The following is a 19,927-nucleotide window of genomic DNA, read 5'->3' as shown; positions in this document are numbered from 1 at the left end:
TCCCAAGGAGAGACCCATGAAATTGGTGAAAGGGAGGACCAGGGACAAGGGTAATGAAAAAATGGGATTCTGCGGAGAGTCCAACCCAGAGGGCAGACTTGAGGCAGACCCAGTTGGCTGGGGACAAAACGACACACGAAACGTTCCAGACATAGCTTCCCACTATTCTCCTTCAAACCCTAAGTGCCCATTAATGACGTGACTGGGACACCGCTCTTGAGTCTGAATTTCAGGACTTTATTTGCTTTGGTTGTGTGTTTACTTGTAATTGATATGGGATCCATTTCTCCCGGCCCACTTCCATCCTTTGGTGACAGCTTCCCTGGTCCTTAGCGGGCTAGACTACCGTACTCCTGATTTCTTGCTTGCCCTCTTTACTTATTCTGTCGTTTTCAGCTTCATCATAACTTTGCCGCCCAGATTTGTACAGGCACTGCATATGGTTCTCATATTTTGCCGGTTCTCTGTTTACTTCACTGGCTACCTGTACAACAACGGGTGCAGTTTAAATCTCTCTGCATGGTCCACCTGTCCTTCCATGGCCATGGGACAGAGTAACTGCAGGAAATATTCTGCCCCTATCAACTACCCCATGGGCTTCTTTCTCGGGACAGATGCCTTCTCCCGGTGCCTCGCTGCCGGTTTGAGCGGGTGGGCGGTCGATATTTCTCTGGCAGCAGCCAAATGATGGAACTCTATCCTGTTCTTTCTCCATGCTGTGAGAGATCACTTTGCTTTCTGCCGCGTGTTAAAGACTTACTAGTTCTAAATACTGTAATATTGCCTTTTAACCCTGTTGTAGTTCCAAGATGCTTTGGCGTATCTGCGCTCTATACATGAAAATAAGATGACCACTCTTGGTGGGGGCAATCGTACTCTAAATCTTCTCCTTGGCCATTGGCATTGCAAAACCGTAGGCCCTATTCTCATGAATTTGTCTTTCAAAGGGTGCATCCCTTCCTGCTCTTCCTGCAGTAAACATTCAGTTCCCACCAAGTTCAAGCATTGCAGCTGGATACAATCAGTGTTTATCTGTGGACAGATGGTGCCTTAAACCTCTGCTTCTTTCCTCGGAAATGGGGCGGGGGATTTGATTTTTGAGCGGAGCTAAACAGAGACGCAGCTCCACATCAGGGCCTGGGTTCTATTCTGTTCCAGATATACTGGGCCTTATGTGTCAAAATGAACTAAAACAATACATGCGCTTTCTACTGTGTAAACCTCTGTCTGTTCCCACAATGGTATGTGTTAATCGTTTTTCCTCAACCTGAACCTTTTTGCCTGGCTGGGACGCTGTACGCGCATCCCAACACAGGCCTCACTTGGCCCATAGTATTTTATGAATCACACGTTCAAGTATTTTCAATGAGCATTCCTAAATTTAACACTTGTTAAATATATATTGCTGTTAAACGCAGCACACATTAGGCTCTGGCTTTTTGTGATTATGTGACACGGATAGCCCTCTAGAAGCCGATCTTTTATGCGCATGTTACACATTAGTAATCGTGGAAGTAACGCAGCATGTGAGGCATTCACTCGCTATTCTCCACATTATGTTTTGAAAATACATGACAAAACCATTGACTGTCTCCTGGTATGCTTCTCCTTCTGCTTTCCTGTAATCTGGAGACCCCACAGTGGTTTGCGCAAAAGGCTGACTCTGGGGAATCCACACTCTACACATGCTCCAGATGTCACATCATGTAGTGGCTGGCTTCCACCTACCTGCATATGACTGGTAAAGTGTTCACACTCCATACAAGTTAATCCATTGTATCTGCCAATGCATATTCACCACCAGGGTACAACACTGTCCATTTGGTGTCCATTTGGTGTGACACACTGAGGCAAGGTTTGCCATTTGTGTGGTGTGACATAGGGTGCGAGAGACTCTGTGAACAAAGGAACGCCTCCCAGCAATCTGCGATACTGATTCCATAGGTGGTATACAGAGGCATGCCCCAGAATTTCTCTTCCCTCCGTAGCCTGCTCGCTGGGCTGACCTAGACAGACCTCAAGAGCCTAAAAGGAGAAGACCGAAAATCCAGAAAACTGCATGGGACATTTTTGCGAGTCAGGACTGCAACCCTAATAGAGATTGCTACCCTCAAAAAACAGTGTGTGTGGTCTGCCAGTGAGATTACAAAAGCACTTGAGTTTCTGCAAACTCCAGTCTTTGAACATAGGAAGGAAGGGGAAAGAGGGCAAGGGTGAGTGATAAAACAAGGTGCATAAAAAAGATCAGGCAGACCATGGAAAGTCTTTCAGTTGGCAGGGAAGCACCCTTGCTTACAATGTAATGGGGGTTCTAGCCCAGATCTTGGCCCCTGTGAAAGGCCATAGTTGAGCGAGCAGGTAAATGGTAGCAAGCTTGGTAACGGGTAGGTTCTTGAAATTAGTGTGCGAAAGGATAGTAAGCCTTTATTTAAATATTGTTGTTGACTTGTAGGCATTATAACTAATCTTAATAGACCAGATCTGAAGGCTGCACTGAGCATCATGGGCCCTGAAGACAGCGTTAAAAGCCTGAGTGCAGATAAGGCGCGTAACACTGGTTTATGGACCATTAACCCAGAGAAGTGTCCAGGAATCCTAGATTTTGTTTGATTCAACTTACTGTCCAGTACAGCACGTATATGACACCACTCAGGTTGGCCAAGTTCAGTTCTTCTGCTAGTCAGCTATGCCCTTGGTGCAACGCAGAATCGGCTGGGTTAATGCACATGTTCTGGGAATGTGGGCGGGTGCGGCAACTCTGGGACCAGATAGAACAAGCTTGCAAGAAAGATGGAGTAATGCGCTATAAGTGGACCCCAGGGGAATGCTTGCTATGTCTCTACTCCAGAATGAGTCAAATCAAACATGTAGTTAAGTTCATGGACATGGCATGCATATTGGCCAAGAGAACTATTTGCATGGCATGGAAAAATATTGGTGGCCCACAATATGTGAGATGGCATAGGCAATTTGAACATTGGGCTGAGGTGGAAACCGGAGTATGGGGAGAGGCGATATCCAGATCTGAGGAAGATACAAGTGTTGCATACGACACTTGAAAAACGCTGATGTGGCACATATTTCACCCGTCCGATGATAAACCCCCTTGAATATACACATTACATATATGTAGAACTTATTCAAATTGTGGATGCTGCAAACGGATCGTATTCCCCCTGTGACTATCCCTCCTCCTAGATAAAGAGATAGAAGTCCATCAAACACCCAAACATGAGTGGTAAAGACACTAGTAGTGACCCTCCACCGCCATGTGAAGACTGTTTTGGTTTTTTCCTTTCTTGTTTGTTTATAGTTGAGTTAATATGTTAATGCAAACAACTGTTGCAAACCTGAACAGCAATGATAAAATACAATTGATTGTAACCAAATGTAAGTTAATAAATGCCAATAAAAATAAGTTAAACTAAAATATGGGCCATTAAAGGAGTACTTTGCTCAGAAATTGTATTGGCGCAATCGATCAGGCATGTATTTTTGAGCATACCTCGATCTTAAAATAAAATTCTAATGCATCTTCCCTCAGTTTTTCTCTCTTTTACATATGCGAAAAGAGCAGGTCCAGTACAGCCATCTTGTGCTAATCTTATCCATTGATCCATCGCCCTAAATTCAAGTGCCCTCCGAGCAGTAATTCAGATCACCCGCCCCCAAAGCTGGCATCACGAGCCAAATTGATATGCTCCATCTATTAATGACGTTGGTGGGCAGCATAGCCAAACACACCCTATTATCACCCACGTCATAACGTTATCGAACGCAGAATCAAGAATATAAACACACACATCCACACAACTCAAAACATTTGTTTCTTTTCACAAAAAGTATATTTTGAAGAAAACAGCAATTGTCTAGAGCATAACTAGTACTTTTATTTTTGACATAAGACTGAAAAGAGGAGAATGTGTCCACAAAAACATGGATGAATTTTTCCAGTATCGGTTATAGCGCGCGAACATTGAATGGTTTGTGTTTTTTGTATAACTGTGTAATATTTGTAATAACTTATAATGCTGATTCTGTTCATCAATGGATTAATCCCCGTCTTTGCATTCTTCACAGAAAGTTCTTATGTTCCATCAACGATTTTTGATCAACGTGCATGGCGTTGCGTTAGTGAGAAGAAAGGAGTTGTTTCACTTTCAAATGCAACACTTTCACATCTGCATGTTTTCAGATCCCTAGGCTGCCATGTCGCTCCTTATTACTGCAACCACAAAAGGACAGATTGGTTTCTGTGGCGATGGACCCAGATAATGGATATCACTGATGCGTTGTTGATGATTATTATTGTCCAATTACGGTTGAAGAAGCCGTCAACTGGAAGATTGAACCCATGACAGGCACACATCGGTAGAATAGAACTATGTAAAATCGAGAATGCAAAAATATATTTCAGTACCCACTTCATAATGGAATATACACAGTACATAAATATTTTAACTATCAATTTAAGTTACAATTAACACGCACAATGTCTATTCTTTGCGTCAAATTGAACATTATCTGTCCCATCGTTAATCATGTAGCATACAGCACACTTGCCATCCTCACTTGCCTAAATATTATTTAAAACTTTGCTTGCAATATGTCTTGAGTTTCCGTTCTCTATGTGACGAATGACTAACTGGTTTGAAAGACAGATCTCGTTAAAAGAAATGTAACTTTCCTATGTCCGCTTTCAATATAGTGCATCTTACCAATTCTTTGTGGATATTCAGATTGTTAGTACAGTGGATTCAAGGACAAATGACAATGAGCCCTTTTATCCAGTGTTCACAACGAGCCACAGCAAGTTTTGTTCAAGGGAACACATGCCACAAAAATTAACAATATTAATGGCATGCTGTGCAGTGAAACACAATTAAATATTTCAAGTGTTCCACATAGCAAAATATGTACTTCTATTTTAACAGCATCAATCCGTCTGGTCTCACATTTCCAGATTTTTTCACTGATGCGCCTAGGCGAGGTGCAGACTGGCTCAGACTGCCCTACACCGCCAATACTGCAATACCGCAATGGGCAACAAAAAAAAAGCAAAATGATACCGTGGGCCACTTTTGTTTTCTCAAAAAAACAGAATTCAAATACACATCAGGAAAACAGGCTTTTCCACCTTGACCGCTATACGACGACTTTGGCAATTCTGTCCATTGGTTGAATAATTTCACTGTTGGGGCAATGCAACCTTTTTCAACATTACTCAATGCACCTTGTTCCAACACCTGATAAGTATGTATTGCTGTTGGCTAAAACTATTTGCTACCCACCTTCATTGCGCATTACAAATGCACAAACTAATTTCAGTAATCATACTTGACATATAGAGATGACTACAGCATGAGGTACAGGTGCATGGATATAGGATGAAAAGCGGTGGGTTAATATATTGAGACGGCACAGGCAAATCGAGAAGGGGGGTTTGGGGGGGACAAATGCGATTTTGCCAAGGCTCAGTGGACTGTTGCACCCATGGCCACACGTGGGATGAGCAACAATAAAAAGAAATTACATCACTAATATGCCAGCATGCCTAGCATCATTTCGGTTTTGAAAGAGGCTTAGTGGCTTCTGTGGAGATCTATTCCAGCAATCGTCTTGATGTCTGCATTGATGCATAATTTCAGGCATGCCTGGGTGTCCGCCGCATGTGGACCTTCTCAGTAAGATGAAAATGAGAAAAGGTCATAGGTGCATGTTCATAGTGCACATTGGCAAAGTATGCATTTAAATGACATATTCTTTTGCCCGTTATTTCAATGTTGGCTAACACTGTGGCACATAAACCTTTTGGTCTTTTGCAATCTACAGCCACTTCGCTGGAACGTACAAATCTTCTGTATCTTAATAGACTTTCTCCTTGCTTTCATTCTGTATGTTTGCTGCCCTAATTTTCTGCAGATCTTCTTGCGCTATTGTGAGTTCATTACAAATACATTGTTTGGTAGCACCCCCTGTAATAACCATGAATAATACAATTATGGTAGATTGTGGCACTCACTTTTGTGCACAGGTCAATAACACGAGCAGAAGGATGTAACAGTCGGGTATTACATATTATTATAATAGCCCCATTAATGGTAATATTTTATGCACATAGTAGTCAATATAGTCCCCTTAAAGCCTTTCCTGTGAAAGGCTGCGAGAATGTCTGCATCTGATATGCCATCGTTGTCACCCCTTTCTGAAAATGTTAAGTCTTTCGAAGGAAAGCACCTCTGCTTCGTGCACAACACAAATTATTGGTCAGACTCACTCCGTCTCCATCACCTTAACCATGGCTGACAACTAACGCAGTTAGCTCTGCTTCCATGAGTTAAAATATGCTCCAAATCTTACAAGAAAATGCAATATGTGAAAATAAAAGTCAAGTCAATTCGGCGTCTTTCATTGTGTTGTCCATGAGCAGTCTCCATAGCTACAATTACCATCAGCCATCCGACTACAACTTCTCGTGTCTTGTATAACATTAATGGCAAATGTGATCTGGCATGTACATGTAAACCAGGGTAATGGAAGGGGGATATTTTCAAGCAATTACTCAAAGGGCTACTTGGGCAATTGAAATGGGTTGCTTGCCAGGGAAGGGAAGTCGGTAAAGAGTGAATGGATGGCAAAACATGGTAACATGGATGTGATATTGTAATGTGAGTAATCGTAGGATAAGGGGCATCAAGGATATGTTGCAACGGAAGAACACCATGCAGTCTTTTGTATGTAAAATAGGGTATATGATATAGAATTATAAATCATGAAGGGAAGCACCCTTGACCTTTTCGGCAAGACGCTGTTACTTTCAAGAATCCTACAAGGCAGAAAGCCTAAGGCCTGGAAACCAGACTGATGAATCCTGCATTATGTGTCGAACATACCTAGGGCCCTCCCGCATAACTGACCAAGGCGGGGAGGAGCAGCAGACGCTGTGGAATCATCCTTGGATCCATGAACAAAAAAGTGATGGAGAGATCAACACGGCCGGTGATTTGGGGAGACGGATGCAAGACTGGTCAGTGTTGAAATCAAGGTTGCAAGCGGCAACATTGTATGACGAACGCAGGAACAAACATTGTTAAACGCGTTTCATGAAAGACGCAAATAAAATTAAACTGCCGATGAATGCTTTAACTTGAAAAGGCAAGTTACAATACCGTTGAAAGTGGTCCGGCACCACAAATGTGCTCAATCAAAAGTCTATGTAAGGTATCCTGTCAAGAGTAACGAAAGTAGAAGATTGATTTTAAATACAATTGTGTGAAGTGAATCAAAGTGGTCCTGTGACGGTTTAAGCAAAACCCATTGCACATTCAAAAGTCTTCAATTCTGATAGTAAGAGGATCCGAGCCCAGATGAGGGAGACCTGTGGTCTGAGCCCGAGCGAGGGAGACCAGTTGTGAACTTGTGAATGTGAAACCCTTGACAAAGGAAAGGAACTTTTGTGTTTTGTTTGTTACCTAGGCCCTCTGCAATAAGAGACTCATTAGGAAAGCGACTTTGGCAGAAGGCCCTGATGCCTATATTTTGAACTGTGACCTCGTGGCCAAGAAGCAAGAGTGTGTGCGAAGCTCACACTTGCCGCCTTGCCCCGTGCTGAAAACATGGGAAAGGAAAGCCAACTGCTCAACCGTCCTGACGTATTCCTTGAACACTTTTTCATTTTGCATACACCATTGTCCCACACCCTTTTATATTTAGAAGTAAGGATTGGCAATAGGTTTATTAGTATAGGCCCTTTTATTTGACAAAGACTCGACTGGGACTGCGTTATTATTTGATGGTCGTAGCTTTCTCCCATCCTTAGATTTAGGTTTAGATAGCGGTTCAACCAAACCATTTGAAGTTCAATAAACACTCTTGAACTGTGATTTTGTCTGTCTTCAGTATTTGATACCATGCCTTCCTTACATCAGTAACAAGGTAAGCTCTTCTGAAGGTTTACGTTCATTGTTGTATGTATTTCTGCGAAAAAATACAAGGTTGTTTATCTAATGCTTTGCAATTTACTGCCAGTATTGCAAATTATCAAAACAATAACTTCTCTTAAATTTAAACGATATTGTTAATTAACTATTTACATAATTCAGTACATTATCACTTCTCATACATCATCAACCAAACCGGTTGCAGTAGAAGAATAGTATGTGGTGAAACCCTCCAAATTTTAAAAAGCGGTTTTCCCTTGTTTTTTTTTTTTTTATGATCTCAAGAGAAAAAGACCTTTACAATGACGGTTTTTCTATCAAAAGTAAATCAATCAAAATTGTAAAGGTCTTTTTCTCTTGAGACCTTTAATAAGGTCATTTCACATAGAACCCATCAGACATCACATTGCTTTGATGATAAAACATTTTTTACATTATAAAAAATGCCACCTAAAGCAAAAATGCATTGAAAACATGCACTACGAAAGATTACATTTGAAAACAATACTATGGAATGTTATGTGCTAATTGCAGCGATAAAAAAACATAGGACGGTTGGGATGTTGTAGACTTTTTGAATACATTAAAATGAGAATAGGGTGTACATTGAGTATAAAGCAATAGAAAGTGGCCCAACTGTGAACATTGACATTACAGAAACCAGTAGTAAAAGGTGACTAACCATTACTTAGAAGAACAGATGAGCCAATTCAGCAAGCAAGGTAAAAAGTGGATCGATGGCGATATCTGTTTTGCCAATTTCAGAGATGTTTTCTTTGTAACTTTCACAGTATTTATAAAGACTTACAGAAGTTGGTGTGTATTTGAATGTCTGACGTGTTTGTTCACACCCACGAGGGCTCTGACAATGTTTGACCTCAATCCCGCCAGTGCATCCCCCTTGTGAGCACTCGGCCACAGATGCGAACTGCCATTGGTACTGGAGGGCTGAATGGATGTGGATGAGGTAAGCACAATACACCCGGAACACAGTCAAAGGACTGAGATGTATATTGCAGGGACAAGGTCTTCAAAGGGGAGTCTAGAGAGACAAGCTCTGGGGTGGCCATGCGGCCAATGGCCCCTGTGCCAAAGAACCCTTTGAGGTGTACATGGTATTCGGCACCTTGAGTGTTCCCATCCTCCAAGCCCCCCTGCAAGTACACGGCTACAGGTGCGAACTGCCATTGATACTGGATGTGGGTGAGGGGTGCAATAGGCCAGTAAACTTTTAAAGCACACCAATCTTTCCCGATATCGACTCATTTTTTTCATTTAGTTTGCTAAAGTGGATGGCAATGACAAACTGCAAAGTGTACTGCTGCGGTTGACATACTGTCTGTATAAATCCACAGTTTTAATGGCTCGAACCACACAGGCAGGTATTACTCGTTGAACGGGGAATCCCAGTCTTCTAGGAATCCAGGATCTAAACACACAATAGGCCACAAGCCTCTACCACCTGTGTAAGAGATACAGCAATTGTTTACTTGACTGAACCCAATAATTGCAATGATTTTGTTACCACTACCTTTTAAAATGTAAAGCATTGTTATGCTTTAGAAAAGAACCTTTTCGTGCAAAGTACTGACAGTACTTGTGATTTCAACTAGGTATCAGTTAAAAATGTGAACGCACATTCCAACAAAAACAGTTTGGGAAATGGGGAAATATTGTTTTGAACTTCGAAGTGAAAGAAACTTAAATTGTTCGGGAAATGGGGAAATATTGTTTTGAACTTCCAAGTGAAAGAAACTTAAATTGTTCGGACGTTAAATCTAATGATGAATACGTTAGTTTGAGATTAGAAAGAGAAATGTATTACATTTTCAGAAAAATCCTTTCATTCATGATCCATCCAAGTTTTAATGATGTTGGTGAACAACATGCAATTTTAGACGTCTTGGTTGTCAAACACCCAACATATATAGAGTAAACATACTCGTTACTTGGATTACGAGAGCTAACTGTAGCCTGAATTTCGTGCATAAGGACCATCATCATTCGCAACATAGATCTTGTAAGGCAGGCGGCCCTGAAGTCGTGCAGCTCAGTAATGCATCATGGTGGCGTCTCCTTCGGCAATGTAGGACAAGCAGCCAGAGTTTTCTCTGCAACAGCAGTTCTCCAACACAGTTAGCATAACCTCACAACGATGGCCGGTACACCAGGTGGAAATGTCTTCCATGCACTGGGTTCAGGCTCCAGCGATTGATCGCCACAACTTTCATCTGATTCCCCATCATCTCAAATCCTTTCTCTTTCAACGATTTCCCTTCTGAATCTATTCGGGCTCATACAGGTAGGGCTGAAACCCATTGTGCAAAGACAAGATTAATAGGCTCAAACTTTGAAAGTTTGCAAGGACACGTGTAAAGAACATGCCATGTTAAAGTAGAATTAAAATATGGTTTGGTAAATACATTTGTACATAATATAAGACATTATTAAATCATAACAGACTACTGAGTTCATTTTAGGCAGTATAAGTTCTGGTTCTTAGTGGCGTACTTGGCAGATAGCTGAACAGAGCAGAAAAGAGTCAGGGAGCCTCGAAATTAATTACACTGACTCGAAGGAAAAAAACTTCAACGTTATGTAATCAGAAAGGGTTTGTTTACACTTGTCAAGGAAAGGGGGCTGCTTGATAATGTTGAGGGTTCGTGAGCAGAGTCTGCACCCAAATTTGAAAAATGCCATCTTGGAAGTACACCCACTGAACACATCCCCTCGTGGAGACCACTGAACAAATTAGTTTTCAGATTTCTCTTTTGGGAGTTTTCAGATTGGCTTCCCCCCTCTTTGCCCAATGTGCCTGGCAATCGCTTACAATTGAGCCATAGTGGGAAAATATTTCATTTGACATTCAGCTCTTCATATGCACTTGTGCACTAGGGCCCCAACCGGTCCATAGAGCTGGGGGTTACCCAATAGCACTTTAAGATGAGGCAGCAGCACCCTTGAGATGGATGGGGATGCAGATTAATACTTGCATCAAATCAATAATTACAACTCAGTGGTTTGGCAAAGGGAGTCTGTTTAATGACAAGTACAAAAATGGGGAGTTAATGAATATCAGCAATCGCTCGATCCTCCTCGCTTCAACTCCATTTAATTTCATAATAAGCACATCATTTATACAAAAAACTTGTCATTGCTGACGTGTGATGTTTAAAATCTGGCATGCAATTCTATTGGTTCTAGGAAGGTAACTTTAATATAGGTGCTATATCTGTATATCGTAACAAAGTGTGGGGATTAGATAAGCAGTGTCAGGTGGGGCATCTAAGCTCTCCCTTCAAAATGGCTACTGCAGACGTCACTAAAATATGACGTCTCATTGGTTCTACTAATTATAGGACTCTAGATTACTTGGTCCACTATGATTGGGTTGGCGTCAACCCCACTCATACTTTTCCAGTAGCTTAGCAGCGTGCAAAATAGCCAGCCAGGTGCAGGTAGTTCGTCTGCACCCCCAGCCTCCCTCCAATTATTGCAACAGTCAATCATCACCTCAGTGGTCATGTGTCAATAATTTTTGTTTTTTGGCTTCGATACTGCTTCTTGGTCTGGAAAAGTCCAGGCGTCTGGGCATGGCACAAGTCCATGCGTAGGTGTGAAAGTTTCATCCCTTCTGCTTGCTTGGTCACGTGATTTCGACACCGTGAAATCGTCTTATTCTCTGTGCAATTTGTGTATTTGGTTTTATTTTGCCAGCCATCAGCCTTCTGTGGCTTATCTTGACCTTTCAGAATAGGATACTCTGTTCTTCCCTTCATTAATTGTATCCACTGTTGGGCTATTTCAGCTGATACGACCTTGGCTTCTTGGCATGAGTTGCCTTCGTCTGAGTTTCGTTCTGTCTTTAATTCTTGATTTGCTTGCTGCAACGCTCTCCTCTTGATACCTTTTAATAACCTTTGGCCGATTCTGCTCTTGTGCATAGTGTAAGTATACTTATATAAAGTGCTCCTTTTGAGGTAAATATGTATAGGTGGCGTTTGCTGCAATCTATCTTAGTACTAAGCTTATGCAAGCCTCATGAATTCTTGCTTCTTGCGGTTCCTTGCTTATGTATACATTTTAACTGGCTGATATCCTCATCACGTTCATGGCACAGTTTCTGACATTTGACATCAATTATTTCACTTTAAACTCAGGATGTCACTTATCCATGGTGTTTAGTCTCTTCATAATTCACAGGTCGTCATTATCTTCTATATGGGAGTTTGTCCCGGTTCTTATGATGTCATCATTCGTCTTCTTTTAGTATCTGTTTGGCTTCTTCAGGTATTGCATTTTGACAATCCTCATTCTGTCTCATTTGTCGATATGGTTTTCTCAATGGGTACCTCACTGTCCAAGTTTTCTTAGGTGTTGGTACTTCAATAGGTGCTGTCAGTCTGATAGGTACTGGACAGAGCCCAACTGCGGCTCTCTGCTGGTTTATTTGTTCATCATACGTCACATATTCCGACATGAATGTTCCTGGTACTTCAAAAATGGGTGTTTGGAGTGTGACTCGTGCTTGGGACCTCCTCTATACACTTCTTGTACACTATTTGGAAAAAGTCAGAAGTCAACCATGCTTACTCTTTAAATGAAGTAGCACTCCCAAATAAGCGTCATACACGGCCATAACAATGTCTATGTTTTCATGACTTTCAAGAAAGTAATGCAGAGTTTATCTGTGTCGTGTCACCTTAACATCTCTCGCTGTGGACAATGTGCCATCTGTCTGATGGTGACATTCCTGCAGGACACACGTGATGACAATGTATGTCTCCAAATACCAAGCTGTTTGCCACATCCGGGTGGAGGAGGGAAGCCTCTGTTGCTGCTGCTCTCCTTTTACTTTAGACCTGAAAGAACAGCATCTTGTCCAATCGTCCCACACCCAAATCCCACCTTAAGCTATTTTTTATCTCAATTGCTCACGCTGCTTTCTGCAGTTGCTGGGTTGCTCTAACAAAAGCACACCGGACAATGTACCTCTTGCCCACAGAGGTAGGGGCAGAGAAGGAGGTCGGAGACCCATAGAGGGAGAGACGAACATATAGGGAGACACAGACAGACAGACAGCAATGTTGACATGGCAGACGTGATGAATACAAAGACAGCATGAACCCGGGAGAACCAGAGCTGGTGCCCATTCATACCAGTGAGTCAGGGAGTGCATGCATTTGAGTGAGAGAGAGAGAGAGAGATAGCATTACCTTTTGAGATGTTCTGCAAATGGATATATGCAAAATTCACATGGTAAACAGTATATGCTTATAATGCAGTTTCATTTTTCTCAAGTAATTCTTGTCTTTACTTTCTATAGGTCTGAAGGAAACCCCAACCCAGGAAGACTGGCTAGTAAGCGTTCTTCCAGAAGGTTCTAAAGTCGGGGTGGATCCATTCATTATACCCGCAGGTATGTGCTCTTCTTTCAGTGAAATGCCAGCATTTAAATCTCACCACCACTCGTCAAAGAGAGCACACACAAATAATCTAGAAACATAGAATGGAAAGAATATGAACTAGAAAAAAAGTAGATTACTAGGTTATTCAGCTTCCTGTTCCATAATCGAAGCAATTGTTTGCCTCCCATTAAACCTAAAATATTGCAGTTAGGAATATTTGATCTACAATATGCAAATCCTAATAGGAACTTGATCAACAATTAAATGCCAAATTTGGTTCAGAGAAGAAAAATTAATTTTTCCTGACCTAAATGATCTCACTCCGGCAAATGGAAAAAGAACCTCTTGAACAATTCAAATTATAACCTTTCCAGGATTCTCATCTCTTTTATCATAGGGACTGAGCACAACTGAGATGCCATACACAGGTCTAACAATTTGGTCTACTCTTTGGGCTTATGTTCTTCTGTTCCAGGCCTTCGCTGACTGTCCATCCCAGTTATCACCATGCATATAGTTGGATGGATCCATGTCATTGCTGTGACTTGGAAATGTCTACTGAGAAAAATATCCTGCCTGTGTAAAAAGCAAATAGTTGTGCCAATTAACCACTCTGTTTCACAATGGCATACTTAAATAATTAGCTACTTGAATGCATCACTTGAATTCTCATGATTAAAGGCGCAGGCGTTTTAAGGCAGACCTACATTGAAGGCTTGGCTAAACTCACTCTTAAAATGTGTCCACGCACACTGCAAGCGAGGTAGTCAAATACATGGATTTCAAATGTTTATCGAGCTGTGTTTGGAAATTAAGCTGCCATGCACATTCACACACATTTTCAATAAAAATGTGCCTCTTTTATCCACACCCAACCCAGTATTTGCCAAGTTAGAGAACAGATATTGAGTTGTAAAAAGTCGAAAAAAGGCTTAACCTTTGCATTTGTTTCCAAAAGCCAGTACTACAACCCATAGCAGTTAACCCCCAACAATATATTTTTGATTACTTTTTCTTACTCTCAAAGGATGCAAGGATGAGGAGGTTCTTCTATGTCTTTCACGGCCTGGCCTGTACATCGGGTTCAAGTAGATTAACGAAGATGGGACAGTGGCTTTGAAAAGCCACCAAAACTTTACACTTGTGGCACAGTAGTTGGTACAGCGCACAATATTTCACTTTAGTTATGACAGTGAATGGGTATACAAACCTTAGCAAAATAAATGTGTATGAAACCAGACTTCAATAAATTCACAATGAGAGTAAATCATTAACTCATTAACTACAAATTCCTGGAATGGAAAAGGGCAACATGCTTTTTGAAAACAGAACTTGGAATAAAGGAAATAAATCTAATAGACGGTTTTAGAAAGAAAGCATAAAAGTTGCAGAAATGATTGGGCATCACTGTTCAAAAGGCAGAAACGTTAAGAAACCTATTTTGTTGTGAAATTTAGTTGAAACTTTGACAAACCCTACATAAATGTTGCTTTTGAACATTTTCTGGAAATCTTTGCTCTAAAGGGTGAGGTGGAAAGACCTCCATCCAAGTTCTGATAGCAGTGCACATTGGTCTAAGAATGACCAGGTCTTTTGTGGTTGGATGTTTGTGTAATGTGTCACTTTAAGTGTACTGGTACCTGTGACTATGCTAGTTGCGCTGATGTGAATATTCCTAAATATTTATGTAGTGTGACAACTATCAACTATACGATATGATAGGTTATTTATAACACGCTTAATTGCGAGAGGTTTCAAAGCGCGGACCCGGGGATTGAACGTGTGTCGCTCTGTGTCTTGTTTCCAGGGCAAGCTATTCTCCCTTGCTGCATAGGGCGAGTTGCAACACTATATCTGCATATGTGAAATATAACAATCAAAATCACAGAAACTCTCCAACCATGCACCGATCATTAAATCATCTCATTTATTTTATTAGTATACTACACATATATATTTTTGATTCATATCCTTCTGATTTCAGATGTCCTCAACATGTCATTGTTATGCTTTATTCAACCAATCATTTTGCCTCATCAATTTAACCAATCATTTTGCCTCATCAATTCATCCTGTCGCTCCACGGCAGAGCCGCATTTAATGGCGTTTACCACGATTCATGAAGTAAACTGATAAAATTAATTTATAAAAGTCACATTAAAGACACAGAAACTTGGGCAAGAAAAAAAGCCAGCATCAATTAAATATATACAAATGCAAAGGACGGCTATGCATGCTTTATTTGGATTAATACACCTCCCTGAACAAGCTCGCTTAGGCCAAGTAAAGCAAGTTTGATCTATGACTGAGTCACATGTTGGTAAACTGGCATACTCATTTGCATTAATTGAAAACAATATTAGACTTGAAGGAATTTTCTGAGAGGATGTATAGATTGGTGACCAAGGAAACAGTATCCTTGAATAAGGAGAAGTGTATTGGTTGAATATAAGCATAACAATGACATGTTGAGGACATTTGTAATCATAAGGATATGAATAACAAATATATATGAAGTATACTAATACACTAGATGAGACGATTTAATGATCAACACATTGTTGGAGAATGTGTGTGATTTTTGTGGCTTGTTATAAAGCCACTTGCAGAAAAGGGGCACATCCAGGTGCACCACGTCTCTTATGCCTTCTGCACCACAAGTCTTCTGCACTGTAGTCCAAGTAGGTCATGGATTCTGCATTGCAAGATGCAGTTTTTTTTTAAATGTGTAGCATTTCTGAATGCAGAACAATCCCTGGTCCTTATTGTCACTGATACTGTGATGATTCCCAAGGATGTTCCACCATTATTGGTTAGAGTGACTCTCCCTTGGAAAATCTCAGTGCTTTATATGATATGTGAATCCTGGATTCTAGTGTCAATGTTAGGATGTTAATTTCCCTGCACAAAATGGCATGCATAGGGGTTATATCATGGGTGGACTATTGGGGATTAAGAGGGGGGTCTCACACTCTAAATAATCAGCCCCTGGGCTAGGCCCTGGGCAAGGAGAAGATCCTTGCATGCGGTGGGTGAGCACAAACAGAAAAGGGGTGTCTGCAACCTCAGAATTCGTACTGCCTTTGGGGAATATTGGAAATGAAGGACGCAAGAGTCAACTCTGACCAAGAAGGGGCACAAAGGAATGCTCGGAAACAACAAATTCTAGCACTGCTTATTCGTCCTCTTCCTTGCACGCACAAAGCCATGGCCCATGCATATCTGGTTCCAGTTCCCCTTCTGTTGTAAGTGGTTTACAAAACTTCCCAGCGAAATAAAAATATGCAGAAGGGGAAACCTAGTGAAGTATCAAAACAAGCACATTTCAATAAATGAAAGTACAATTAATAAGAGGGCTCAACCACATCTGGCTTAAAAGTTGCTATTTGCAACTTTTTACAATATGACAGTAGCTCCCCATAGTACAACTAAATGGTGGTATTCTCTGTTTGGTTCCTCTTCTGATATTTGTAACAGAAATCGAACTATAATGCCTGGACTTGTGTAGAAGTAAATAAGAAAGGTTATTTAGATACTGCTTGTGATAGAGCAGTTGGTTACCTGGCCTGTCTCGTTTTCACCACCAGATCGTTCGGCACAGACTAGCCCACCAACTTACTTGAACAAAATCTAAAATGTGGCTTTAATGCATTGAAATTGCTGTGAGGTTTATTCAACTATATGAAGAGATGGAAAATGGCATAGCTGCCTTGATGTGATGTGGTTGAGTCTACCCTGATGAGCCACCATAGTTTCAGCATCTGTCATCAAGGAGATGATGCACTGTTTGCATACCACATAATGTTTATTGTTCTGGCAGATCAGTGGAAAAGCATGTCGAATGCTCTGAAGAATGCTGGCCATTTCCTCATACCAGTAGAAGGGAACCTCATCGATGCAATTTGGACCGATCGTCCCAAGCGCACATGCCGGCCTCTCATGACTCTTGGCTTGAAATACACAGGTGGGTAGACTGGGAATTGTACCATCAAATAAGAACTATGAACTATCCTCATACCTGCCATGATCTTCCTGCTCCCACGTTTATTTTTGCTGATCTTATATCCACTGTGCCACAGATATTTACAGTGATTAAATGTATACAATGTTCTGAATCCTTCTTCCGACTCACCACAAAGCCATCGATTGGACATTTTCTACAGCTCTGCTTGCTTGCGTCTATCCTTGATAAATGCTACCAATTTCTTTTTTAAATTACATGCCATTGTGCTATTTGAAATGTCTTGTGCTTCAAAAAAGTGCAGTGTATTTATTTTAGCGGGTTTCATTTTTATATCTTTGAACCATGGAATCTTTAGTGAGTTGTCCTTTGTTAGTAAAACATTTGAGATTCTGGGTGAGGGCAGCCTTATTGTTTTTTCTCATACACAGCCAATGCAGATCTGGTTCAACAGTGATTCATATGTCAACAGACCAGTTCCATATGAGTGCTATGATTTGATTTGGCTCACAGAAGTCATAAAATGTACTTGAAAAGAAATAATTCTCTATGACCTGAATTTCGTTAGTGTTGGCGTAGCCCCAGAGTGACATGCCATATTTGGCCACTGACCCCCAATTTGGAGTGAGAGACTTTTAATACCAGATCTACTGGCTTTGGGTTTGACATTAACCTAAATCGTCATACTCCCCAAAACCCCAGGGGCCTGCTTAAACCTGGAAGCGAGCTTTGCTATATGAGGAGCTTGTGTAAATGTCAAAAAGAAGCAGACTCCCAGGTGATCAAATTCTTTAAGCTGCAGTATTACTAAACCTTTACTGAATGTCGCTGGGAACCTGGGAGTCCTTCTATTTCTGTAGCAAACCATTACAGATGACTTGGCCGCATTGATGGTCAGGCAAGCCCATTCATGACGACCCTGCTTTCTGAAATCAGTTTCTGTAGTGCTCGAGGAGTGCGAGCAATCAAGACCATATGATCAGCATAAGTGAGCAGTGGTATCATTTTATTCCCATTTTGCTGTGCTTCAGCTTCTAGAAGCACCAAGTCGTCATGCAGTTCATTCATATATAAACTGCTCTTACTATCAATCTGATCTCCAACTATCACTCTACAGCTCTCGTCAATGTTATACTTTCCTCCAGGCTTCCTCTGCTACTATTACTACCACCTCTCATGTCCTACCACTACTCCTGTTCTCCCACTCTGTTTCTACTACCACCGCACTGCTACCACTATCTCTTGTCTCCGACTACCACTCACTACGACTTACTACTGTCCACTACTACCACCTCCTACTCCCACCACCATTCTATTACTTCCAATCCCCTGCTACCACTACCGAACTGCTACTCCTACTCCACCCCTACTTTTCACACTATCCACTCAATTGCAAATACTTCACAAACCCCCTCTATTCAATAGTTTCCACACTCTGGTCTCTTGCCTCCTCCTCCTCTGGTCTCACAGACATCCTCCACCAACTCCTGTCCTCAACCAACTAACGCACATTCAGCTGCTCACACTCACTTATACACCCTCCCAGGATTGGCTACTTATCCAAGCAAAACACTTACATGTTTACAGGGTTCCATGTCTTAAACTCGCAGCAAAAATGGCAGTGAATACAAAATATTGTGGCATAAATGCTGTGGTTTGCAGGCCAAAATCCTGTAAAGGATGCAGGGGACACCCCTGGACCCCGCTCCCCTTAAATGGTATAGTGAGGTACACCTTTACCGGGTAAAACCACGGTATGTTTGCCACCATTTTCTTTTACCAGTGATATTTTTGGCGCAAATGTATAACCTGATACCGTTTACAGTGGGTGTGACTGGGGGAGGCTTCATAGGGAATAGTAAGCGCTGACCCCTTCTGCTGGATTCTTGACCTGGTGCTTGATCCTTTCAAACCTCCCTGAAGCCTTTTACTAATACATGTCCCTGCTGGTTTAGTGGATAATACAGGCTGTTCTGGGGACCTTGTATTTATTTTCCCTTGTGGCTTAGTGGGACTTATTTCCCCTGTGCAAGCCCCTTTGGGGCCTTTGTTTAATAAAAATAGCCTTGCTAGTGGACTTAATGAAGCATTGTGCTGTGGCGGCTTGTGTTATTGCAGCAGCACCAGCCCTTGATTTTCACTCCCCGTGCTCCGTGGGCCAGTGTCATGACGATTGCTGCGCTCTGTTGCATAGTGCAGACTGCGCTGCTGCGGTGAGGGCATCGGGTAATAATGTCCCCATGCATAATGTTGCCGGGACGGGCTGCGGGGATGTCCCCTGCTCCCATTTGAACAAAAGAAAAAAACAGGAGTTGCGGGGGTGTCCCCCGCATGTTAAATGTAATAATATCTCTGCAAAAGGCGAGTTTTTGTAAGATGACATTTTTTTGCAGGGACATTATTACATGGAACCATGGTGAGGTCCTCCCTGGCCTCACTGCCAATCTCCTTCAGGTAAGGCGGGCTGGAGGGGTCCGTCCTCACTCTGGCACCGGTTGGGGTGGGGAGGACTGAACCTCCCCTCCCCCCACCCCTCTTTGACAGGGCCTGAGAGCATGCCTGGTCACACCTACATAACCTTCCTCCCCAACTCTTCAATCCAATTGTATTTTATTGCT

At 41.8% G+C, this 19,927-nt stretch overlaps 1 protein-coding gene across 1 annotated transcript in view; it reads left to right on the top strand.

Annotated features, from left to right (window-relative positions):
- The window catches only part of XPNPEP1 (X-prolyl aminopeptidase 1), a 297,380-nt gene that overhangs the window by 107,443 nt on the left and 170,010 nt on the right, over nt 1–19,927 (top strand). Inside the window, exons 6-7 of the mRNA XM_069611759.1 lie at nt 13,267–13,359; nt 17,169–17,312. Coding sequence (XP_069467860.1) covers nt 13,267–13,359; nt 17,169–17,312 — 237 coding nt within the window. The remainder of the gene's footprint in view (nt 1–13,266; nt 13,360–17,168; nt 17,313–19,927) is intronic.

This window comes from Ambystoma mexicanum, chromosome 8 (assembly GCF_040938575.1).
Source record: "Ambystoma mexicanum isolate Mex_15411 chromosome 8, UKY_AmexF1_1, whole genome shotgun sequence".
Lineage (NCBI taxonomy): Eukaryota > Metazoa > Chordata > Amphibia > Caudata > Ambystomatidae > Ambystoma > Ambystoma mexicanum.
This window is presented reverse-complemented; position numbering and strand designations above follow the sequence as displayed.